The following is a 21,189-nucleotide window of genomic DNA, read 5'->3' as shown; positions in this document are numbered from 1 at the left end:
TGGTGTTAAGGAACCAGAAATAGGAGTGACAGGGTTTGGGGTGGCTATACCAGCAAAAGAAATTGGAATAAGCAGAAGAGCATCTAGGAGTGAATACAGTGGAGAAATTGGCAGTGTTGGTTGCGTTGCGATGGGTGGACAAAGCTCGACTAGTCAGTGTTGATATGCTCAGATTCATCCTCAGTTCTAGCAAGTTTAAGGTCTTTTCACTCAAACAGCCAGCAAGATGTACTGTACTTTTTGAAGTCCTTCAGTCAGTCACAAGAGTTGCAAATTAGGGAGGTCAGGTTAAATTTCTAAGGGTTCCACCTCTTGTAGGAGTGAAGGGGAATGAGGGTGGATGAGTTGGCAAAGAGGGTATTAAAGAAAATATAGAAATACACATTAGTATCAGCAAAGCAGAGGCCAAGTGTATAATCTGGGAAAGAATCATCCAAATGGGGCAAGATGTGACAGAGGAAAGGGAGGCATTTGTAACAAACACGAGTGTTACAGGTATTAGGGTAGGCAGAGGATACAGAAGAGAGGAAACTGTGTGGACTAGGTTAAGGCTGGAGCACTGTGCACTAAGCAAAACATTGAAAATGATAGGGAAACACCAGACAGGATTGTGTGAGGAATGAAGGAACATCTAATTCTGAGTTGCAGGAAGTATGGGATACAGAGATGATGAGAATTAATCCAAGAGAATTGGAGGTGCAGGAATTCACTTTAGAAGGGTTACTGGGTATGGATGAGAGCACAGGTCAGGGTGCTTTTAGCTTTGTTAAGGGATACAGGGATTTTTTAAATAGGATATGATGGATAAGCAGGAATAGGGTACTTGGATGGCCAAAGAAAAAAGGATAACATGTAGATTGGGCGGGGGGGGGGGGTTTGTGTGTGTATTTAGAATGTAGGTCTATCGTCTGATCCACTCTCCAGAGTAGAAGGTGGCAGCAATGCACCATTAAGCTGGGTGCCAACCGCCGTAAAACGAAGGAAGGAGTGGACATCAGAGTAGGAGGGCTTTGGCTCAACAGGCTTTGCGAAATCAAGTCACAGTGAGGTAGACTACCTGTGTAGAATAGAAACAGGAAGTATGACTGAGGCTGGTGTTCTGTACTGGGTGTCAGATGTGGGAAGTCTTGGAGGCTCCCAGCCTCCTGGAAAGCCACATCTGTGTTAGGTGCGTCGAGCTGCAGCTCCTTAGGGATTGCATTAGGGAAATGGTGCTGCAGCTCGATGACCTTCATCTGGTCAGGGAAAGTGAGGTGATAGAGAGGAGCTATAGGCAAGTAGTCACACCTGGGCCTCGAGACAGATAAGTGGGTAACAGGAGAGGGAAGGGCAAGAGTCAGATACTAGAGAGTACACCTGTGGCTGTCTCCCTTAATAAGTACTCCTCTTTGAGTACTGTTGGGGGGGGGGGGGAAGGAGTCAGCCAACCTGAGGGAAGCAACAGAAGGGTAGGGAAAGGAAGAAGGCTGCAGTAATAGGGGACTCTATAGTTAGGGGGTCAGCTAAGCAATTCTATGGACGCAGGAAAGTACAACGGATGGTTGTTCGCCTCCCAGGCGCCAGGGTCTGGGATGTTTCTGATCGTGTCCATCATACCCTGAGATGGGAAGGTGAACAGCCAGAGGTTGTGGTACATATTGGTGCCAGCAACATAGGTAGGAAAGGGGAGGAGGTCCTGAAACCAGACTACAGGGAGTTAGGAAGGAAGTTGAGAAGCAAGACCTCAAAGGTAGTAAATAGAGAAAGCTTAGAGACAGTGCGAGAGGGAGGATAGGCAGGTGATAGAGAAGGGATGTGCTCACACTGATGGTTTGAAATGTCTGTTTTAATGCAAGAAGTATTATGAACAAAGCAGATGAGCTTAGAGCGTGGATCAGTACTTGGAGCTATGATGTTGTGGCCATTACAGAGTTGGATGGCTTGGGAGCAGGAATGGTTACTTAGAGTGCCTGGCTATCGATGTTTCAGAAAGGATGGGGAGGGAGGCAAAAGAGGTGGGGTGTGGCACTGCTGATCAGAGATGGTGTCACGACTGCAGAAAAAAAAGTCCTGGAGGGATTGTCTGAGTCTGGGTGGAAGTTAGGAACAGGAAGGGGTCAGTAACTCTGTTGGATGTTTTTTATCGACCACCCAATCGTAACAGCGACATTGAGGAGCAGATAGGGAGACAGATTCTGTAAAGGTGTAATAACAGGGCTGTCATGGTGGGAGATTTTAATTTCCCAAATATTGATTGGCATCTCCATAGAGCAAGGGGTTTAGATGGGGTGGAGGTTGGTGTGTTCAAGGTTTCCTGACACAAAATATAGATGAGCCTACAAGAGGAGAGGCTGTACTTGACCTGGTATTGAGAAATGAACCTGGTCAGGTGTCAGATCTCAGTGGGAGAGCATTTTGGAGATAGTGATCACAATTTTACCTCCTTTACCATAGCATTGGAGAAGGATAGGAGCAGCCAAGTTAGTGAAACATTTAATTGGAGTAGAGGAAATGTGAAACTATCAGGCAGGAACTTGGAAGCATAAATTGGGAATAGATGTTCTTGGGGAAATGTGCAGCAGAAATGTGGCAAATGTTCAGGTGGTATTTGTTTAGCATTCTGCATAGGTACATTCCAATGAGACAGGGAAAAGATGGGAGGATACAGGAATCTTGGTGTATAAAGGCTGTTGAACATCTAGTCAAGAAGAAAAAAGCTTATGAAAGGTCAAAAAACTAGGTGATAGAGATCTAGACGATTATAAGGTTAGCAGGAAGGAGCTTAATGAAATCAGGAGAGCCAGATGGGGTCATGAGAAGGCCTTGGCGAGCAGGATTAAGGAAAACTCCAAGGCATTCTACAAGTATGTGAAGAGCAAGTGGATAAGACGTGAGAGAATAGGACCAATCAAGTGTGACAGTGGAAAAGTGTGTATGGAACCAGAGGAGATAGCAATGATACTTAATGATTACTTTGCTTCAGTATTCTCTATGGAAAAGGATCTTGGCAGTTGTAGGGATTACTTACAGCGGATGGAAAAGCTTGAGCATATAGATATTAAGAAAGAGGATGTGCTGGAGCTTTTGGAAAACATCAAGTTGGATAAGTCACTGGAACTGGATGAGATGTACCCCAGGCTACTGTGGGAAGTGAGAGAGGAGATTGCTGAGCCTCTGGTGATGACGTTTGCATCATCAACGGGGACAGGAGAGGTTCCCGAGGATGAGGGTTGCAGGTGTTTCTTTATTCAAGAAAGGGAGTGGAGATAACACAGGAAATTGTAGACAAGTGAGTCTTACTTTAGTGGTTGGTAAGTTGATGGAAAAGATCCTGAGAGGCAAGTTTTATGAACATTTGTAAAGGCATAATGTGATTAGGAATAGTCAACATGGCTTTGTCAAAGGCAGGCTATGCCTTACGATCCTGATTGAATTTTTTGAGGATGTGACTAAACACATCGATGATGGAAGAGCAGTAGATGTAGTGTATATGGATTTCTGCAAGGCATTTGATAAGTTACCCCATGCAAGGCTTATTGGAAAAAGCAAGGAGGCATGGGAACCTTGCTTTGTGGATCCAGAATTGACTTGTCCACAGAAGGTGGAGAGTGGTTGTAGACAGGTCATATTCTGCATGGTGGTTGGTGACCAGTGGTGAGCCTCAGATCTGTTCTGGGACCCTTTCTCCATGATTTTCATAAATGACCTGCATGAGGAAGTGGAGGGTTGGGTTAGTAAATTTGCTGATGACACAAAGGTTGGGTGTGTTGTAGATAGTGTGAAGGGCTGTCAGGTTATAGCGGGACATCAATAGGATGAAAAACTAGGCTAAGCAGATGGAGTTTAACTCAGATAAGTCTGAGGTGGTTCATTTTGGTATGTCAAATATGATGATAGAATATAGTATTAATGGTAAGGCTCTTGGCAGTGTGGCGGATCAGAGGGATCTTGGGGTCTGAGTCGATAGGACACTCAAAGCTGCTGCACATTAGGGTTACGAAGGCATATGGTGCATTGGCTTTCATGAACCAAGTATTAGGTTTAAGAGCAGAGAGAGGTAATGCTGGACTCACTTGGAGTACTGTGCTCAGTTCTGGTCACCTCACTACAGGAGGGATGCTGAAACTATAGAAAGGGTGCAGAGGAGATTTGAGGTTGTTGCCTGGTTTGGGGAGCGTGCCTTTTGAGAATAGGTTGAGTGAACTTGGCCCTTTCTCCTTGATGTGGCGTAGGATGAGAGGTGACCTGGTAGAGGTGTACAAGACAATGAGAGGCATTGATCATGTGTATAGTCAGATGCTTTTTCCCCAGGACTGAAATGGCTGGCATGAGAGGGCACAGTTTTAAGGTGCTGGGGAGTAGGGATAAGTTTTTTATGCCGAAAGTGGTGAGTTCGTGAAATGAGCTGCCGGCAATGGTGGTGGAGGCAGATACAATAGGGTCTTTTAAGAGACTCCTGGACAGGTACATGGAGCTTAGAAAAATACGTAGAGGGCTATGGGTAATCTTTGGTAATTTCTAAAGTGCATACATGTTTGGCATAGCATTGTGGGCTGAAGGGCCTGTATTGTGCTATAGGTTTTCTGTTTCTAATATGAAATTAGTTTCTATGTTACATCATGTATCGTGCCAAACAAACAGATGTTTCATCTTTACAAGCATATGCAGACAAGCCTTGGCATATGTCAGCCAAATTTAGCTTTGTCCATGTTGAAATAATGCATTTAAGATACTGTTCTGCACAGTTCCATGGCAGGTTTAATTGTAAACAATGTATGATTGTAATTAAGCTGCTGGACTAATAATTAGAATTCAAAATCCATTGTTAAAAAGGTAAATCTGACTACAACATAGGTAACTTGGAAATTAAAATTGCATTATTTAATAAATATGGACTTGATATACTTCATGGGTACAGAGACAAACACTAAATTTCTTCACTCGTCTCCTTCAGGAAAGGAAACCTATTGTTCCTACATGGTCGGAACTTTCAGTGATACCAGGTACACACTAAAGAGATTAATATTTAATTCCCCTCAGTAGTATCTGAGCAAAACATGTAAACAATTTAGTAGTGAGCAATAAATGTCCCTGTCCTGTGCATGAAAGAAATAATATGGCTTCACAAGATATGCTAACGCTAAATGCAATCAAGATTAAAGAGATGAACCTTAAAGAGATGGAGTTATGATGGTTCCCTCAACTGATGTGGCAAAATAATTTCCAACCGGTTTCAAGTAAAATGGAAATATTCATGTTACCATCTATTATGTAGTACCTTCTTTGCATCAAGAATGGACTATGCTGATTGGGAGGGATGGGGTGCAGGACTGAAAGCTCCAGATCAAATTACCCATGTTTTTCAAATGATAACTTTCCACTACAACCTCTATACACAGAGATCAGAGTTCAAAATTCAAAGTAAATTTATTATTAACGTGTGTATATTTCACTATATACTATCCTATGATGTATTTCCTTGTAGGAATTCACAGTAGAACAAATAGATATAAAGAATCAATGAAAAACTACAGACTGACAAGTAACCAATGTACAGAATAATACATATTCATTGAAAAGTGAATTGACCACAATCTTCAATTGATTTTATCAATGACCTTCCTTCCAGAAATGCAGATATAAGATGGTGATTCTACCATGTTCAGTTTCATTCATAACTCCTCACCTGCGACAAAACCTCAGCACCATTCATAAATTCTACTTGCATTAGAGAAGTGAATGTCACTGATCATTTCTAGTAAAAGTCAGTCAACTCCCTTACTTTCATTAAATTCCTCACCGTCAACATCTTGCAAACTTAACTGAGCTAGCCTAATGAATACGGCCACAAGAGGTGGTCAGAAGGTTGATATTCTGTGGAGAATGACTCGCCTAATGCCTTCCCAAAGCCTTTCCAGCATTAACAACACAGCTGAGGCATGTGATGCAAACTTGCCACTTCCCTGATGAAATTAATTAGTACCTTCACCAATCACTTCCTCCATCTCTGGACCACTGAATGTTAGTTAATGTGTATCATCTGAAAAATGAACTGCCCCAACTTATCAGGTCTCCTTTGATAGTATCTCAGAAAGCCACCACTGTCACTTAGAAGGACAATGGCAGAAGGTACAAGAGATCCACAACAGCTTCTGCTTCCTTTCTACATCTTTGCCTTGTCACATACTGTGCTGCTTTATAATTGTGTTTCTTCTCTGAAGCTTTGACCAAACCCTGGAGCTTTTTGGATACCAGTCGCCACAAGAGCTGCAGTGGTTGAAAAAATGTAGCTAACATGGTTGGGAAAAGGATGTGAATTGTTGACAAAGGAACACCTCTTCAAGTGTAATTAATAATAGGCAGAAACTGGACACAAGGAAAATGTTATTCCAAAACAATGTTCAAAGCAAATTTATTTTCAAAGTATGTCTACCATATCCAACTGAGATTCATCTTCTTGCAGACTCCCACAAAACAAAGAAACATACTCGAATTCACAAGAAACACAGGAGAAAGACTAATAAGCATCTGTGTCTGAAAAAGAACAAATCATGCAAATAATTAGAAAATGTAAACAAATAATATGTAGAACATGAACAAATAATCAAAATCTACTGATGTTCAGCTTTCTCTATTGCGTATTTCATCAAAAACGTTCAGTGACTGCTTCTCACTCTCAACAACCAGAGGTGCTTAAGTCCCATACCACCAGCTTCAGAAAGAGTTAGTACCCTGGAACTGCCAGAGACTATTGTTGAACAGTTTCTAACTAGTATCAGTCGTGTGCAATTGTGTGGCCGTTAGATACCAGAGCAAACTATTTTAAAATAGTGTTAGTTGCATTTGCTTGCATCATGGGCTGACAGTGAGTTTTGCTTTATTTTGACTATGCAGGGAGGCAGTGAATGCAATGCAGTCTGCACTGATTTTTTTTATTTAGTCAATAAAATGAGCGTACTTGTCAGATGAATTCCTTTGTGATAACTATTAGCAACTGATAGTTTCATAGTACTGTAGTGGTATTTGTAGAGTTCTAATCTGTTCTGTATTTTATTTAAATACATCATTTTTAGTTAAATGGTAGCTTGGCTTTATTATACCTTAACTATTTTCATGGAACTTCAGCTAATTGGTGCAGACACTTAATTGGATGAAAGTGTATTGAGCCTGATGTGTCCCAATTAACCAGAATCCTGTGTTTATATTCCATGAAATAGGGTTGAAAATATAGGGTATGATTAGTTAGGTGTGAGTGCAATAAATGTTAGTGCTGAATACCTTTCCTAACCTGAAAAATTACTTTGGAAATGGTGCAATTGGAGCCCTTCAATTTTTTTCATCATTGTAGATGCTATTTTTCTTTGTTTCTCTTAACCATTTCTTAACATGCCTTTCTTTTCTGCTTCTATTCCTGAAATTGCCTGCAAGTGAACGAATCTCAAGAAGGTAACGAGACATAGGAGTAGAATTTGGCTTTTCAGCACATCAGGTTTGTTCTGTTATTCCATAACGGCTGATTTATTATCCCTCTCAGCTCCATTCTCCTACCTGCTCCACATAACCTTTGACACTTTTACTAATCAAGAAGCTATCATTTCTGCTTCAAACCCAATATATTGGATTTATCAGAAAGGATGTATTTGCATTGAATGCTCAGTTCATTTATGTATTCAGTGGGCAGAAGAGAAACTCTGAAAGCAGACTCTAATGTGCATATTTAAATTATGAAACCACTTGCAGCTATTCCACAAATCTGGTGAAGGTGAAGACTGGTTTTGCACTTCTGTCTGTGGCATATGCAGTCACCCCTTTCCCAACCTACTTTATTAAAGAGGACTCTCAGAACTCTCAACATGGATAAAATAGTCTCTCAAGACTCTTCAAAGGAAGCCTGATGCTCTGGGCATTCAGATAGTGAGAAGTTTCACAGTCAGAAGTCACCCTTTCTCACTGTGGGACACATGATACCACGATAGATCATTTTAATCACTGCAGTTTACCATAAGTTTTATTTTGTGTATGCCCTATTCAGAATCAATTTTTTAAGCTATTTTATGGGAGATACAACCATGTTGTTGGAATATACAGAAACAGTATATACACGAATCAATAAGGAATATTAATGGTTTAAATGTTTTCCAAATAAACTATAATGGAAATAGGCAGAATTAATGTGAATCTTGGAAAGAAAAATGCCGAAGTATTCTTTGAGGACATGTTTAGTAGAATAGATGAGCAGGAGCCAGCAAACATGGTGTATTTAGCTGCTTGGAAGATTTTGATATGGTCCCGTGCAGGAGGTTGTTAAAGCTGTAGATAATATGGAATTGGAGGGATCATGCTGAAATATATTATTAAACAGAAAGCAAATGATGGGAATAAACAGAACCACTTCAGATTAACAGTCTGTGACGAGCAGAATAAGGCAGAGATGTGGAATCCAGCCTTTCGCAATCTACCTGAGTAATTTGGCTTGAGTGTTATGTCAAATTTCTAATTTTCCTATTAATACAAAATATAGTGGTATTGTGAGTACTGAGGTGGAGTAAAGTGAATTGAGGGAGATGTGGACAAGCTGAATGAATTGGATGAGGGTATGCAATATCATGTGGAAAATACATGAGGTCATTTACTTTAGTGCACAAAACAGAAATACAGTATTGTGTAAATGGCAAGCAAGAGATTGGATGGTATTAATGTTCAAAGGAAGCTCGGTGTCCTTGTGTCCTTGTGCACATGTCACTGAAAGCCAGTGGATGTAATCGGAGAACAGGAAGGTAAATGGTATGTTAGTATTATGAGAGGGAGGACACCACCTCCCTCATTATCATTCAGGGCCCCAAAGAGTCCTTCCAGGTGAGGCGACTCTTCACCAGTTGGTCTGTTGGGATCATATGCTGCGTCTGCTGCTCCTGGTGTGGCCTCCTGTAGATTGGTGAGACCCGATGTAGATTGGGAGACGACTTCACCGAGCACTTTTGCTCTGTCTGTCACAAAAAGCTGGATCTCCTAGTGGCTACCCATTTCAATTCTACTTTTTCCCATTCCAACATATCAGTCTATGGCCGCCTCCACTGCAGCGATGAAGCCACACTCTGGTTGGAGGAGCAACTCCTTATATTCTGTCTGGATAGCCTCCAACATGATTTCTTGAACTTCTGGTAATTGCCTTACACCCCGCTTCACCATTCTCTATTCCTGTTTCGCTCCCTCAATTTATCTCTTTACCTGCAATCACCTCCCTCTGCCGCTCCTCCCCTTCCCTCTCTTGCATGATCTTCTGTCGTCTCCTATCAGATTCCCTTTACTCTGAATCTTAATCTATTTCACCAATCAACTTCCCAGCTCTTCACTCCCCCTCTCCTGGTTTCATCTATCACTTTCCTCTCCTCCCTCCATCTTCATAGTCTGTTTCACTCCTACTCCTTTGCAATTGTGATAAAGGGTCTCAGCCCTAAATGCTGACTGTTTACTCTTTTCCATAGCTACTGCCTGACCTGCTGAGTTCCTTGTGTGTGTTGCTTTAAAATGTCTGTCTGTGTCATTAAGCATAATGGATGCCATACAGAAAAGAAAAAAATTCTTCACCTCACATGTCTCAAGTACCCATTTACACTCATTAATCCTATTTTAAACCACCCACATTCCCTTCAGCTCCTAAGTTCCTCCATTTACCTATGCATTACGGTGGCCCATCAGCCTTTAGTCTCGTGGAATTTGGAAGGAAATCCATCTCCAGGAAGAAACCCACTTGGTCACAGTGCAGACTGCATGGACAGCAGAGGAAGTCAGTATTGAATCTCAACCCCTGAGTAAGAGGCAGCAAACCGGGCAACTGTGGCCATTTTTCTCCCTCAGAATCACTATTTATTTTTAGTTGCAGTAGAGAAACGGCTTAATTTCTCATTTGTATTTACCTTAGTGTATTAATTATTTTACTCACAATTTCTTATTTTACTAGGGCATTTACGTGCATATAAATTACATATTCTTGAACTTTCTTGCAGACCTCATCGGTATCATTCTGAACCACAGCCAAAATGCAGAAGAGCTCCTAAAACGCAGGAAGGTTCTGCATGAGGATATATTGAAGTACCTAAATAAACAAGGTTTCGAGCTTTCTCCATTGTTGGACAAACAGCAACTTATTGATTACGCTTTGACCTATTGGAGTATAACAGAAACGAATGGAGAGCCATCAACAGCTGAAACCAATCTGCAATTCCTGCACCTGATATCAATGGAAGGACAAGAGGAGCAACTGCGAAGGCGAGGACAAATACTGAATCCACCACAAGGTGCAACAGCCACGGAGTTGGTAATTTCACAGGTAATTTATGTGCATCAGAAGATATTTATCTGCATGTGGAGATTTTAATGTTCTTGCCTCCAAACTATTAGAATTTCTTGATGATTTTTCAGTGTTCGTCGACTTGAAAGATATTTTTCCATTAGCTGAAAACCATAATACTCAAAATGCTATCCAGAAAAATAACTCAGACAAAATTGTTGCAATAGTTGTACTTCACAAGAAAGTGTTCTCTTAAGAACCCCTTAATATATGAAATGGAGGTTGTTATCAGATTAATTTTTGGGAATGTAAAGAAAGAGTTGTGAAATGGGATGAAAATCGAGTTGATGTAACAGAATGATGGATAAAATTAGTGTGGCAAAATGATTTTTACCATATTTAATGTCTTTATATTCTTTCCTCACTTGGCTCAGAACTGATTTGCACTTAGATTTGTAATGTTGATGGGTATCTGGAACTGTGATGTAAAGCATAATATAAATGCTGCTAACTCATCATTGGGGTATTGTTTCTAAGTAAACTTAAAAGGAAAGAATTTTATACAGTGTGTTTAGCATCTGGAATACACTGACAGGGATAGTAGATAGAGGTTTAATTCCAGAGATCTATAAAGAGCTGGTTAAGTATCTAAAAGGAATGAATTTAATGGGCCATAGAGAAAAGACTGGATAGTATTACTTACTGGGGACTAGGTGAATTGCTCTTAAGTGGAGCCTGAATGGCATTATTCTGTCATTTGGTAAAATCTTATTGCTATGTTGAATTCAATTAGAAGAAAACACCAAATGTAGTAATACAAATGCAGTGAAGTACGAAATCAAGCTTTGAAGTATCAATATACATTTATTACCACAGTACAGTATGTATGCTGTGTACAACTGAGGTTTGTTCTTCCACGGGCTGCCACAGAAAAAGCGATCATGCAACCTATTTAAAGAATTATCAAACACCCAACCTATGATTTTTTTTTAAAAAGAACAAGTCATTTCACAAAAGCAAGCTTTAAACATACAGAATATTAAACATCAAAGTGTGGAATGCACCTTAACTACATAATACATACAAATGCGAGGGGAACTCAGCAGGCCAGGAACTATACATGGAAAGAAATGAACAGTTGATGTTTTGGGCCTAGACCCTTCATAAGGACCATTGAGAGCAGTGTATGGATAATGAAGAGTGTGGAGGAGGGGCAAGGTATGGAGTTATGGAGGCCAATTAGGTCACTAGAAGAGAGAAAAGAAAAAAAAATTAAGGGGGAGAGAGATTGAGGGGAGTGATTAATGGAAGCTTGAGAATTTATGATTCATGCTGCCAGATTGGAGGCTGTCCCAGCAGCATGCAAGGTACTGTTTCTCTAATTTGCTCTCACCTGACAGAGGAGGTTGTGCTCAGAAATGTCAGTGTGGAAATGGAACTAAAATGGCTGACCATCGTGAGATCCTGCCTGTTGGGCAGGTGGGGCAAAAGTGCTGGTGAAGCTGTCCCCCAATCTGCGTCCATCCTCATTGATGTAGAAGAAACGGCAATGGGAGCATCAGATGCAATACGTAACACCGAAGTTGATGTTTAATATAAATTTATTATCAAAGTTCATATATGTCACCATATAATACCCTGAGATACATTTTCTTGTATTTGTAATAAATTTTAAAAAAAGAGGACAATAGAATTGGGGAAAAGCTGCATACATCTGACAAACAGCAAGTGTGCAAAAAACAGTTGCAGGTAAAAAATATATTATTAAATATTGAGAACCTGTGACAGACTGGGCTGTATCCATTACTTTTTGTACGCTTTCTGTTCAAGGGCATTGGTGTTGAAGGAAGTAGAGGCGCTGCCTTGTTCGTAATGGAAAGATCCTCTGAAATGATAATGCCGTGAACTTTAAAGTTGCTGACTGTCTTCACCTCTGATCCCATGATGAGGACTGGCTCATGGATCTCCGGATTCCTCATATTATAATAATCAGCATTTTCAATCTCCCTCCCATATGCCGATCCACAGGATTCACCTGTGAAAGACAGCCTCACCTGCATGGGCTGTTTAGAGCCCTGGATGATAGGGAGAAGGTATAGGGACAGATGTAATGCTTGTCCCCAGACCCCTTGCGTGTATTTGAGTGCTGGGAAATGGATGAAAATAGGGAAAACAAAGATGAGACCGTGCTGAGGACAGGATATTGTGCCTCACAGGGAGAAGCAGGTGGGACAGGGGACGGCAGGGGATGGGGATGATGGGGATACAACAGGGTCATGCATGGGGTCAGAAGAGGGCAGTGAATTGGAGGAATCGGGAGGTGAGGCGGTGGAAAGAGGGGGGACTTGGAGAAGTGAGGGGAGGACGAGTGTTAGCAGAAGCGTGTGAGGCAAGGAGCTGATGAGGAGAGGTGGTGGTACCTGAGCAGGAGTTCTCACCTGGGGTCTTAGCTGAGACGGGAGTGGGATCAGGAGATGTTAGGATCCTTGCCCAGGAGATTATCTTAAACCTTCCTTTGCTTTGCTAGTTTTAATCTGTTCTGATATATTTGTGTTCCCTATTCACAACAATGGAACAACAATGGCAGGTATTTCTGGGAATAATACAGAAGGTGCAAGACCAGCTCATTACAAAGGGGAAGGAAGATTCTAAGGAGAGTAAGGGGTGACCGTGGCTGACAAGATGTCAAGGACAGTATAAAAATAAGATAACATAACAAAGATGAGCAGGAAGCCGGAGGATTGGGAAACTTTTTAAAAAGTAACAGAAGATCACTAAAAAACGCAATACGGGGAGAAAAGGTGAGGTTCAAAGGTATGCTAGCGAAGAATATAAAGGAGTATAGTAAAAGCTTCTTTAGGTATTGTGAAGAAGAAAAAATTAGTTCAGACCAAAGTTGGGCCCTTGAAGACAAACAGTTGAATTTATTATGGGGAACAAGGAAATGGCAGATGAGTTGAACAGGTACTTTGGATCTGTCTTCACTAAGGAAGACACAAACATTCGCATTAGGCAGAAAATGGTGTTGGGTAGACTGATAGGACTGAAGGCTGATAAATCTCCAGGGCCTGATGGTCTGCATCCCAGGGTACTTAAGGAGGTGGTTCTAGAAATCATGGACTCATTGGTAATCATTTCCCAGTGTTCTATAGATTCAGGATCAGTTCCTGTGGATTGGAGGGTAGCTAATATTATCCCACTTTTTAAGAAGGGAGGGAGAGAGAAAACAGGGAATTATAGAGCAGTTAGCCTGACATCAGTGGTAGGGAAGATGCTGGAGTCAATTATAAAAGATGAAATAACAGCACATTTGGATAGCAGCAACAGGATCAGTCCAAGTCAGCATGGATTTACGAAGGGGAAATCATGCTCGACTAATCTTCTGGAATTTATTGAGTATGTAACTATGAAAATGGACAAGGAAAATCCACTGGATGTAGTGTACCTGGACTTGGATGAAGGGATTAAAAGTAACATTAGCAAATTTTCAGATGAGACAAAGCTGGGTGGCAGTGTGAAATGTGAGGAGGATGTTTTGAGAATGCAGGGTGACTTGGACAGGTTGGGTGTGTGGGCAGATGCATAGCAGATGCAGTTTAATGTGGATAAATGTGAGGTTATCCACTTTGGTGGCAAGAAGAGGAAGCCAGATTGCTATCTGAATGGTGTCCAGTTAGGAAAAGGGGAAGTACAATGAGATCTAGGTGTCCTTGTTCAACAGTCACTGTGAAAGTAAGCATGCAGGTACAGCAGGCAGTGAAGAAAGCTAATGGCATGTTGGCCTTCATAACAAGGGGAGTTGAGTACAGCAGCAAAGAGGTCCTTCTGCAGTTGTACAGGGTACTGATGAGACCACACCTGGAGTAATATGTGCAGTTTTGGTCTCCAAATTTGAGGAAGGACATTCTTGCTATTGAGGGAGTGCAGCGTAGGTTCACAAGGTTAATTCCCAGAATGACGGGACTGTCATATGTTGAAAGATTGGAGTAACTGGGATTGTATACACTGGAATTTAGAAGGATGAGAGTGGATCTGATTGAAACATATGATTATTAAGGGATTGGACACGCTAGAGGCAGGAAACATGTTCGTGATGTTGGGGGAGTCCAGAACCAGAGGCCACGGTTTAAGAATAAGGGGTAGGCTAATAATCTTTAGCCTGTTTGAACCCTGTCAGCGAGGAAGGAGCTATGACTTCTGTAGCTTTACATCTCAAAGCGTTTCCTGGTTACATTAGCCGATTTATATCAGTTTCGATTTTCCCTTATTCCTTTTGATTGTTTCACTTCAATGTAATTTCCCGAATACATTGACTGATGTGTTGATGCTTTCGAAGCCAATCTGAGGTCACCGCAAGATTACTGCGTATCTTCTAACCGAGTTGACTCTAAATTCTTGCTGACCTTCGATTTTATTTAGGAGAGAGAAAAATCATGTCGTCTTTTCTACAGACCCAAAGAAGAGGATGTTCGGAAATCCTAAAATCATTAAGCTGCGGTAATTTGCTTGGACTGAAGGACATTGTAGTCCGTGGAGGGTTGACTACAGAAGGTAAGTACAATCAGTCTGATTTCTATCTTAAAAAAATAGATTTACTGCTCCTTTAATTCCTAACTTTCCTGAAATGCCTGCGAAAAATGCTATGGACCTATTTCTTTCCATTAATCCACTAGGTAAAGGTTTAATTTCAATTATCCGAGATAAACTAGCAGCCTTACGACGGGCCTCTGTGGATAAAATTAAAATGGCCTGGGAGCAGGATTTAAATATCTCCTTATCCGAGGAGAGCTGGGACTCAGTTCTCAAATCGGTTAACTCAACCTCCCTTTGTGCTCGCCATTGCCTCTTACAGTTTAAGATTGTTCATAGAGCCCATATGTCTAAATCTAAACTATCTCAATTCTACCCTGGCATTAGTCTGCTCTGTGATAAATGCAAGAGGGGCGTGGCCTCTCTCATCCATATGTACTGGTTCTGTCCTAGCTTGGAGAAATTCTGGAAAGATGTCTTCACTACATTATCGGGTATTCTGAATCAGCACCTAGAACCTAACCCCTTAATTGCTCTGCTCAGTTTTTGGGGCGAGACAGATTTATGTCTGGGTCCGACCAAATGCCGAATACTATCCTTTGCCTCTCTCCTGGCTAGACGCTTGATCCTCCTTAGATGGAGAGATGTTGCCCCGCCCACTCATGCACAATGGCTTAACGACATTATGGCCTGCTTGGACCTCGAAAAAATTCATTATTCAGTTCTTAATTCGGATCTAAAGTTCCATAAGGTCTGGGGACCTTTTATCGAGTACTTTCATAGCCTTCCTCTTGACTAGGGTTTTTTCTTTTTTCTTCTTCTTTTCGGTCCCTTGCTTTCAGCTCCCTTTTTTTCTGGTAGCAGGCATTATTATCCTCTGTTGCTAAGTGTATTCACAGTCTGGGAGTTTGACTGTCCGGACTTGTACTCTTTATACTGTGTGGTGGTTGGTCTGGAGTTGTTGTTGTTGTTTTTTTCTTGTGTTGTGGGGCTTGGGGAGGACACTAAGCTCACTTGTCTTTTAATTAGGTGCTTTTTTGTTAAATTCTCTTCCTTTGTAGCAAATTGTTATTGTATGCTTAATCTTGCACTGTATTAATGCTCCTCATTGGGATTTGGGGTTTTTAATTTTGTAAAATGTTTTGAAAAACTAATAAAAAAAATTTAAAAAAAAAAAAGATTATAATTGTTTTAGACTATTTTGGCAACTGAAATCTACCTTGTGTTTAAAGTTAACACAAGGAAATCTGCAGATGCTGGAAATTCAAGCAACACGCACAAAATGCTGGTGGAACGCAGCAGGCCGGGCAGCATCTATAGGAAGAAGTACAGTCGACGTTTTGGGCTGAGACCATTCGTCAGGACTAACTGAAAGGAAAGATAGTAAGAGATTTGAAAGTAGGAGGGAGAGGGGGAAATGCGAAATGATAGGAGAAGACCGGAGGGGGTGGGGTGAAGCTGAGAGCTGAAAAGGTGATTGGCAAAAGTGATACAGAGCTGGAGAAGGGAAAGAATCATGGGACTGGAGGTCTCGGGAGATAGAAAGGGGGAGGGGAGCACCAGAGGTAGATGGAGAACAGGCAGTGATGGGCAGAGAGAAAAAAGAGGGGGAAAAATACTATATCAGGGATGGGGTATGAAGGGGAGGAGGGGTGTTAATAGTCAAGGTGAAGCCACTCTCTGGTTGGAGGAACAACACCTTGTATACAGGCTGGGTAGTCTCCAACCTGATGGCATGAACATTGACTTCTCTAAGTTCTGTTAATGCCCCTCCTCCCCTTCTTACCCCATCCCTATAGATGCTGTCTGGCCTGCTGTGTTCCACCAGCATTTTGTGTGTGTTGCTTGTGTGTAAAGTTGCACGTTTACACTCGAAGTTTTAAACATATTTAAAGAAATAATTAGATTTTTTTATCTTGCCACATTTGAACAGTTAAAAGAACAGATATTTCTTAGTTACATTTATTGGCTTTCTATTAAATATAGTTTAAAAAATGGAAAATGTTCTTCTAAAATAGAAAATTTGGATGTTGCAAAATTTCTTCGATTTATTTAATTTTGAAGTAATCGACTTTGAGGGATCATAAACATGAGGGCTTCTTTCATATGCCATTGTTTCTAGTACACGGATCACAAATAGATTATAACAGTACAGAATCAAACAACAAGCTTTCTAAGCCTTTTGGTGTTGGACTGTTCTGCTTCAAATAACATTTCGAAAGGTAATTCAAGATACTGAGATCTTGGTACGAAAATGTTTGATTGGTGTACCAAGACCTGGCCGAAATTTAATTCCCCAGAAATGTCTGCTGTAAATGTCTATCATTTGACCATTATATTGAGGTTGCCTTGAATATTTTCTGTCCTCTGGACTTGTCTGCTAATCATTTTTTGGACCTTCAGCTGATGAAAAATAATTTTACTTTGTGTACTTTGAATGCTTTCATTTAAAATTATGCTGCTGTGTTGTATGGTTTTCTCCATCTCAATAGCCTTTCTCAAACTCATGACATTCCTATACAAGGCAACCTGCCCTAACTTATCCAGTAGCATATGCAGTGAATAATTAACATATAATTGTATTCCGGCAAGATAGCACCAATGTTCAACGGCAACATCTTGCAGACAGTTTACAAAACTCTGGATACTCGTCTTCTAAATATACTTCTGAACTGTGATTGTTAAAAAGGGAAGTTACAGGCTGCAAACAATATATTTTTGGGACAACTGAATGATCTGGCGCTTCTGTGATTTCCTGGGGGATTCGGCATGGAATACAGCTGTGGCTGTAGCTGGGGGTGGCTGTGTTTATTCCTAATAGCACAACCTAGCACAAACCCGTGGTTGGCTCCATTGCTCCACTCTGAGTAAAGCGTTGAGCCAGATTAAGTTCAATGAGAATGGAAAACGAATGGGTGTTCAGTGCCACCTGCCTGTGCTTGACTGGTATCCTACTCAGTGTTGCCGGCGGAAGGTGCTGCAGTCTTGGTTCCCAGGCTGGAAGGTCCAATTGCCTTGGCAGCTCATGGTGATGGACCCACTTCTGGCTGCAATTTCATGTTTAGTGTCTTTACTGTTAAATGCTTTATTTGTGTGGTTGAGACCTGCAGCCATTGACACACAGTAGTGAATTTACTGACGCGGTAGCTGTGGCTGCAGCCATTGGCACCTGGACAGGCTTCACTTAACCCAGAGGCACATGGCTGTGAATGCATTTTTGGGGACTCTATAGCTTGATGTTTAATGTTCTGTTTATAGTTTTCTCTTTTTATTGCTGTGATTTGTTTTTTGTTTTTTTTTTTTGCAGGTTTGATTGTTTTGTGTGGGTTTTTTTCTTTAAATGGGTTCTTTGGTATTTCTTTGTTTTATGACCGCCTGCCAGAAGACACATCTCAACTTTGATAATAAATATACTTTGAACTATAAGGTTCAGTTTCAGAGTACATGTCCACTAGTTAATGTGTGCTAGCTATATACTTTAATCTTGAACGTAAAATGAGCCTTGGTGTATATCAACCAAATTTAGCTTTGTCGATCATATTGAAATAATGCATTTAAAACACTGTTCTGTACAGTTCCATGACAGGCTTTAATTGTAAATACCCTATAATTATAATTATGCAGCTGGACTTATAATTATGCAGCTGGACTAATAATTAGAATTCCAAATCAATTATTAAAAAGATGAGTCTGACTACCACATAGGTAACTGGGAAATTAAAATTTAGTTATCTATTAAACATGGAATTAAAATACTTGAAACAGAGACAAACACAAAAAATTTCTTCACTAGGTTCTGTTCCCTGAAGGAGACTATTGTTCCTACATGGTCGCAACTTTCAATGATACCACATACATGAAAGTGATAAATATTTAATTGCCCTCAGAAGTAATTTCCAGCCAGATTCAAGTAAAACAGTTTTCACACCACCATCCAATATAGAGTACCTTCCTAATCTCAAGTGTTAGTTATGCTGAGTGGGAGGGATGGGATGCAGGACTCAAAGCACTAGATCAAATTACCCATATTTTTCAAATGGTAACTTTCCACTACAACCATTATTCAAAGTTGAGTTCAAAGTTCAAAATTCAATAAATTTATTCTCATATGTCACCATATACTACACTAAGATTCATTTCCTTGCAGGAATTCACAGTAGCATAAAGAATCAATGAAAAACTACACACAAAGACCGACAAGTAACCAACATACAGAATAATACATATTCATTGAAAAGTAAATTGACCACAATCTTCAATTGATTGTATCAATGACCTTCCTTCCAGAAATGCAGATATATGGTGATAGTTCTGCCATGTTCAGTTTCATTCATAAATCCTCACCTGCGACAAATGAATACGGCCACAATAGGTGGTCAGAAGGTTGATATTCTGTGGAGAATGACTCGCTTAATACCTTCCCAAAGCCTTTCCAGCATTAACAATACAGCTGAGGCATGTGATGCAAACTTGCCACTTCCCTGATGAAATTAATTAGTACCTTCACCAATCACTTCCTCCATCTCTGGACCACTGAATGTTAGTTAATGTGTATCATCTGAAAAATGAACTGCCCCAACTTACCAGATCTCCTTTGATAGTATCTCATAAAGCCACCACTGTCACTTAGAAGGACAATGGCAGAAGGTACAAGAGATCCACAACAGCTTCTGCTTCCTTTCTACATCTTTGCCTTGTCACATACTGTGCTGCTTTATAATTGTGTTTCTTCTCTGAAGCTTTGAGCAAATCCTGGAGGTTTTTGGGATATACTGCACCATAAGAACTGCAGTGGTTGAAAAATGTAGCTAACTTGGTTGAAAACAACAGCTAATGGTGAAAAAGGAAGTAAATTGTTGACAAAGGTAGTAAATCCACGCTGCTTCAAATGTAATTAATAATGGACAGAAACTGGAAGGACACAAGAAAAATGTTATTCCAAAACAACGTTCAAAGCAAATTTATTTTCAAAGTATGTCTACCATATCCAACTCTGAGATTCATCTTCTTGCAGACTCCCACAAAACAAAGAAACATACTCGAATTCACAAGAAACACACAACAAAGACCAATAAGCATCTGTGTCTGAAAAAGAACAAATCATGCAAATAATTAGAAAATGTAAACAAATAATATATAGAACATGAACAAATAAATTACCCAAAATCTACTGATGCTCAGCTTTCTCTATTGCGTATTTCATCAAAAACGTTCAGTGAATGCTTCTCACTCTCAACAACCAGAGGTGCTTAAGTCCCATACCACCAGCTTCAGAAAGAGTTATTACCCTGGAACCGCCAGAGACTGTTGTCGAACAGTTTCTAACTAGTATCAGTCGTGTGCAATTGTGTGGCCGTTAGACACCAGAGCAAACAATTTTAAAATAGTGCTAATTGGGTTTGCTTGCATTATGGGCTGACAGTCGGAGAATCATGAAGTAGCGGGTTTTGATATTTTGAAAAATATCGACTGTGCATGAAGGCAATGCAGTTTGCCCTGATTTTGTTTATTTACAGTCAATAAAAGGAACACAGCAGTGTACATGCTGGATGAGCTCCTTTGTGACGACTGTTTGGAACTAATACAGTTTTATAGTACTGTAGTGGTATTTGTAGTGTTCTAATCTGTTCCATATTTCACTTCAATATGTGATTTGTTTCTCAGTTAAATGGTAGTTCAATTTTATTATACCTTTTTTAACTATTTTCATGAAACTTCAACTAATTGGGGCAGCCACTTAATTGGATCAAAGTGATATGTCCCAGTTAACCAGAATCCTCTGTTTATATTCCATGAAACAGGCCAGAAAATAGTAGGGTATGATTAGGTAGGTGCAAGTGCATTAAATGTTAGTTAGTTCCTCTAACCCTTTTCTTAATCTGCTTTTTTTCCCCTGGTTCTTTTCCTGAAAATACCTGCAAGTAAATGAATCTCAATAAGGTAGCATAAGGCATAGGAGCAGAATTTGGCTATTCAGCCCATCAAGTTTGTTCTGTTATTCCATAATGGCTGATTTATTATCCCCCTCAACTCCATCTCCTATCTCCTCCCCATAACCTTTGACACCATTACTAATCAAGAAACTACCAACCTTCGCATTATCACTCCAGTGTTTTGGGCTTAATGCACAGTAATTGTACCATTGCAGCCATACTTAATTTTATCAGAAATGATATGTTTGCAATGAATGCTCAGTTCATTATCTGTGTATTCAGTGATGCTGAAGAAAAAAAAATCTGAAAGCAGAGCTCTTAAGCACATTTTTAAATTGGAGTACTATTTACAGCTAATCCACCAATCTGATGAAGGTGAAAACTGGTTTTGCATTTTTGTCCATGACATATGCAGTCACCTCCTTCCCAACCTACTTTATTAAAGAGGGCTCTCAG

The 21,189-nt window shown here is 40.4% G+C and overlaps 1 protein-coding gene across 1 annotated transcript in view; it reads left to right on the top strand.

Annotated features, from left to right (window-relative positions):
* LOC140727583 (uncharacterized) overlaps positions 1-21,189 on the top strand; it is a 41,904-nt gene that overhangs the window by 4,231 nt on the left and 16,484 nt on the right. The window contains exons 2-3 of the mRNA XM_073045107.1: positions 9,987-10,309; positions 14,722-14,821. Of these exons, the coding sequence (XP_072901208.1) occupies positions 9,987-10,309; positions 14,722-14,821 (423 nt within the window). The remainder of the gene's footprint in view (positions 1-9,986; positions 10,310-14,721; positions 14,822-21,189) is intronic.

Source organism: Hemitrygon akajei, chromosome 5 (genome assembly GCF_048418815.1).
Source record: "Hemitrygon akajei chromosome 5, sHemAka1.3, whole genome shotgun sequence".
In the NCBI taxonomy this organism is placed as follows: domain Eukaryota; kingdom Metazoa; phylum Chordata; class Chondrichthyes; order Myliobatiformes; family Dasyatidae; genus Hemitrygon; species Hemitrygon akajei.
Note: the sequence above shows the minus strand (reverse complement) of the source record. Positions and strands in the feature narration are given on the sequence as shown.